General features: G+C 49.9%; 1 protein-coding gene across 1 annotated transcript; it reads left to right on the top strand.

Annotated features, from left to right (window-relative positions):
• Positions 1-3,943: 3,943 nt before the first annotated feature.
• On the top strand, positions 3,944-4,945 carry LOC141498718 (mortality factor 4-like protein 2). The gene has a single exon (XM_074201875.1). The coding sequence runs from the start codon at positions 3,944-3,946 to the stop codon at positions 4,943-4,945; it is 1,002 nt and encodes a 333-aa protein (XP_074057976.1).
• The last annotated feature ends 416 nt before the right edge of the window (positions 4,946-5,361 follow it).

Genomic DNA, 5,361 nt, shown 5'->3' with positions numbered 1-5,361 from the left:
TGGTCAAAAAACAAGAAGCAATGATGAGTGGAATAAATTATTCATATAACAGAGAAGTCATTGAACACAATAGCATATTGTTTGATAAGCTCGAAGACTTTAGTTGTTGGGCTAAGGAATTATTTGACAAAAATATCTGGGAAAACTGGAAAGAAGTTTAGCAGAAATTAGGTAGAGACCAAGATCTCTCATTGCATACCAGGAAGAATTCCAGATATAGTATATAGGACTTAGCCATAGAGTTACATCATAAGCAAATCAGTGAAGCAAGAAAGAAATTACTTTTCAGATCTATAGAATTAGGAAATGTTGGTGAAAAAAAGTTCAGGGGATAGCTAGGTGGCACAGGGGAGAGGGAGCACTGGCCCTGGAGTGAGGAGGACCTGAGTTCAAATCTGTTCTCAGACACATAATAATTATCTGTGTGACCTTGGGCAAGTCACTTGACCCCACTCCCTTGCAAAACCTAAAAAAAAGGAGACCATAATAGAAGATAAAATGGATGATTTTGTTTACATAAAATTTCAAAGTTTTGCACAGTTAATGCAGTTAAAATTACAAGGGAAAGGGGTAATTGAAAAAAAATTTCTTTGCAGAAAGCTTCTGTGAGAAGTCTCAGTTCCAATATATAATTGGAAATATATTTCATATAAATCCATAGACGCAGACAGACATACATGCCCATATGTATATCTATCTATCTATCTATCTATCTATCTATCTATCTATATATCTATATCTATATCTATATATATATCTATCTATATATATATATATATATATATATATGAACTCTTCCAAATTTTTGTAAGACTAAGTAAGAGACATTCTTTCAAGAGATCAAAGGTTGAAGAATAGAAGCAAGCCGTTTTTAGAGAAGATACCTGAGTGATCAACAACCATATATAAAAATGTTCTAAATCCCTAATATTTAGAGAAATGCAAAGTAAAGCTATTCTGTGTTTGTAACTCCACACTTGAAAGACTAGAAAATACTTTTTAATACAAATCCCAAATCTGATAAACCTGGAGTCCAGAAGATGAAACATTCACAGAGACAGGTAATGGATGGACAAAGACTTGGGTTTTTTTTTGACATGTCTAATGTGAGAATTTATTTTTGATGAATTGATATTTTCCTTGAGAATTTTCCTTTTTGTTCAGCTGAGCAAGGTTTTGGGAGGGAGAATTAGGACGTTCTCATATGAATGAATTTATATATAAAGCAGGTCCACAGATGTTGAAATAGAATACACTTTTGAACAGTTCATACAGTTCCACCCACAAAAATTAGCGTAGACGATTGAACACGGTCCCTAATTTTCAAGAGGGGAGAAGTATTGCTCTGTGTGACACCAATCGAGTCTTTTGCTCCCTCGCTCCTAAATGTATATTTAAAAAAGCACCTTTTTTAGAAATGATGAAAAGATGACAATGAAGTAAAAGAAAATCAATATTTTTTATGGGATCAAGGAATGCTGTTTCTCACATCGCCTCCCCCTCCCCCCCCTCCATTTATCGCGGTCTAATGTCTTCTCATTTTGGCTACTGAGGTATTTATTTGGTCCCTAGATGCTGCATCTCTCCCAAACTGTGTTTAAACTAGAGTAGAGGCGCAGTATGAGCATTATTGCCCCAGTGCCCTCCATTTTACAGGTGGGCAAACTGAGTTCCATGGAGGGGAAGCCCCAGTCCGGAACTGAAGGCATTCATTTCTGATTTCGGTTCTGTTTTCCCACTCCCACACGGGATTTTCCATCCACACTCATCCCCCACCCCCCCTCCGGAAGTACTCGGTGATTGGCTGACTCCCTGGACTGCCGTCCAGTAAAGGCTCCTCTCTAGGCTTCTGACTTCCTCTTCCTTCTCACTCTGCAGGTGAGAGGCTCGCCCGGTCCCCATCTTGTGGCTGAGCCTCGGCCGAGGGCCTCTAGACGGGTATTCCGCTGTACAGTCCTGCCGGCCGCTGGCTGAAGCCCCCATCTTCCCAAGGTCAAGCGGCCAGACGTGGCGTTCCCGGGTCAGTCGGTCCTGCCGAGCCAAGATGTCCCTGTCCAAGTACCAGAGAAAGTTCCCTGAGGATGAGTTCTCTGAGGGAGAGCCGGTACTGACCTTCCATGGCCTGAAGATTCGCACGGGCCACGCCGTCACCATGGCGGCCGATAACAAGGCCGTGAAGTTCCTGGTACGCTACCCCAGGGGGACCGCCGTCGACCCGCTCACTGTGGGCTACCCTGGCCACACCCAGCCCCGGGGGACCACCCTGCCACTTGCCCAGGCCTCCAGTCCGGTCCAGGGGTCTGAGCCCCTGAGCTGCCAGCCAGGGATGCCAAGATCAGGTACTCATACCAGCGGAGCAGGTCCTAGTACCAGTAAGGCAGTGCCCAGAACCAGCAGAGCAAGCACTAGTACCAGCGAGGCAGTGCCCAGCACAAGCAGAGCAAGCACTAGTACCAACGAGGCAATGCCCAGCACCAGCGATGCAGTGTCCAGCACCAGCGAGGCAGTGCCCCGCACCAGCAGGGCAGGCCCTAGTACCATCAAGGCAGTGCCCAGCACCAGCAGAGCAAGCCCTAATAACAGCAAGGCAGTGGCCAGCACCAGCAGAGCAAGCCCTAGTACGAGCGAGGCAGTGCCCAGCACCAGCAGAGCAAGCCCTAGTACCAATGAGTTAATGACCAGCACCAGCACAGCAGGCCCCAGCACGAATGTAGTACCAGCGAGGTAGTGTCCAGCACCAGCGAGGCAGTGCCCAGCACCAGCAGAGCAGGCCCTAGGAGCATCAAGGCAGTGCCCAGCACCAGCAGAGCAAGCCCTAATACCAGCAAGGCAGTGGCCAGCACCAGCAGAACAAGCCCTAGTACCAGCAAGGCAGTGCCCAGCACCAGCAGAGCAAGCCCTAGTACCAGCGAGTCAGTGCCCAGCACCAGCAGAGCAGGCCCCAGCACCAGCAGGGCAGAAGGCAGTATCAGCGAGGCAGTGTCCAGCACCAGCGAGGCAGTGCGCAGAACCAGCACAGCAAGCACTACTACCAGGAAGTCAGGGCCCAGCTCCAGCAGAACCTGCCCCAGCACCAGCAGAGAAAGCCCTATTACCATCGAGTCAGTACCCAGAACCAGCGAGGCAGTGCCCAGCACCAGCAGAGCAGGCCCTAGTACCACCAAGGCAGTGGCCAGCACCAGCAGAGCAAGCCCTAGTACCAGAGAGGCAGTGCCCAGCACCATCGAGGTAGAGCCTAGCACCAGCGAGGCAGTGCGCAGCACCAGCAGAGCAGTGCCCAGCACCAGCAGAGCAAGGCCCTAGTACCAGCGAGGCAGTGCCAAGCACCAGCAGAGCAAGCCCTAATACCAGCAAGGCAGTGGCCAGCACCAGCAGAACAAGCCCGAGTACCAGCGAGGCAGTGCCCAGCACAAGCAGAGCAAGCACTAGTACCAACAAGGCAGTGCCCAGCACCAGTGATGCAGTGTCCAGCCCCAGCGAGGCAGTGCCCAGCACCAGCAGAGCAGGCCCTAGTACCATCAAGGCAGTGCCCAGCACCAGCAGAGCAAGCCCTAATACCAGCAAGGCAGTGGCCAGCACCAGCAGAACAAGCCCTAGTACCAGTGAGGCAGTGCCCAGCACCAGCAGAGCAAGCCCTATTACCAGCGAGGAAGTGCCCAGCACCAGCGGCAGGTCCTAGTACCAGCGAGGCAGTGCCCAGCACCAGCAGGCAGGCCCTAGTAACATCAAGGCAGTGCTCAGTACCAGCAGAGCAAGCCTTAATACCAGCAAGGCAGTGCCCAGCAAAAGCAGAGCAAGCCCTAGTACCAGCGAGTCAGTGACCAGCACCAGCACAGCAGGCCCCAGCACTAGCAGGGCAGAACGTAGTACCAGTGAGGCAGTGTCCAGCACCAGTGAGGCAGTGCCCAGCACCAGCAGAGCAGGCCCTAGTAGCATCAAGGCAATGCCCAGCACCAGCAGAGGAGATAATAATACAAGTGGAGGAGGTCCTAGTACCAGCAAGGCAGGGCCCAGCACAAGCAGAGCAAGCCCTAGTACCAGCGAATCAGTGCCCAGCACCAGCAGAGCAGGCCCCAGCACTAGCAGGGCAGAAGGTAGTACCAGCGAGGCAGTGTCCAGCACCAGTGAGGATTATGAATGGGTCCCTGAAAATCGGGTGCTTCGCTACTCTCGTGCCCAGTTGAAGAAAGATAATGATTTCACCATCTTTAAACTCACTAGAAATGCGTGGGAACCGGCACTGCGCCAAGGCTACCACCAGTTCTCCATAAAGGATGACAGGAAGAGTGACCCTAGTGACAGCGAGGAGGGAACCTCCACAGCGACGCACCCATCCTTCAGAATCAGAGATGAAAAGGGTCACACCCAACGTAGTAAGGCATGGAGAGGCAGACGGGGTACTGGGGTTCACAAACAGGAAGCCCCAGTCCAATTTGAAATGCATATCAGACTTCCTGACTGCCTTATGTCCCTGCTCGTGCAAGACTGGGAGATGGTGTGCCTCGGGAAAAATCTGTGCAACCTGCCAGCCAAGGTGAGCGTTGAGGCCATTCTGGATGAATATGCCATCGACCTTACGAGCTGTGGTACCACAGATGAAAATTATGAGGTGTCTGCGCTGGTAACCATTCTCAAGGAATACTTTAATGTGATTCTGAGCACCCAGCTTCTCTATGATTTTGAGAGGGCACAGCATGCCGAATTGGTCAACAGCTACCCCTCCAGCCAGCTGTCCCAGATCTACGGGGGCATCTACTTGTTGCGTCTCTTGAAGCAGTTGGGCCCCATGTTCAACAACTCTACTCTGGATGAAAGTTGCCTGATAGTGCTGATGACCCATACACAAGATCTCCTGGATTATCTGGCCTTCAGTCCTACTCTGCTGTTTATAGATGACAGGGATTACGAGCCAGCCTCTGATAAGTATCTGAAAGTAGCCACCTGAGGGTTGGGTGGTGGTCTTGACTCCTGCCACATTAGCACTTCTTGGAGTCCATGTATTGGGTGTGTCTTCCTATATCTGTTTCCATATTGTGTTTCAGTTTTTTAAGGTTCATGTTTTCCACCAATTATTTCCATGGAGAAAGCCTCTTCTCTCCTTATAGAGTAGTAACTAGTATTAACAATACTGGACATAGAGACTGGGATGCCAAGTAGGAGTAATTCCTGCCTGCCTTACAGGACCACAACGATCAGGTATCCTTTCCATCCCGATGATGCTCTACTTCCTCACTTAAGATCTACACTGATGATGAGCCGCCACTTTGACTGAAAATTGATTGAAGATTGTTACTGCCAAAGATGTCCCCACCTTAACACAGTACCTGCCCCTTCTTGCTTTGTGAATATGATGATTTCCCT

This window comes from Macrotis lagotis, chromosome X (genome assembly GCF_037893015.1).
Source record: "Macrotis lagotis isolate mMagLag1 chromosome X, bilby.v1.9.chrom.fasta, whole genome shotgun sequence".
Taxonomy (NCBI): Eukaryota; Metazoa; Chordata; class Mammalia; order Peramelemorphia; family Peramelidae; genus Macrotis; species Macrotis lagotis.
The sequence above is the reverse complement of the archived record's forward strand: the minus strand, read 5'-3'. Positions and strand labels throughout refer to the sequence as shown.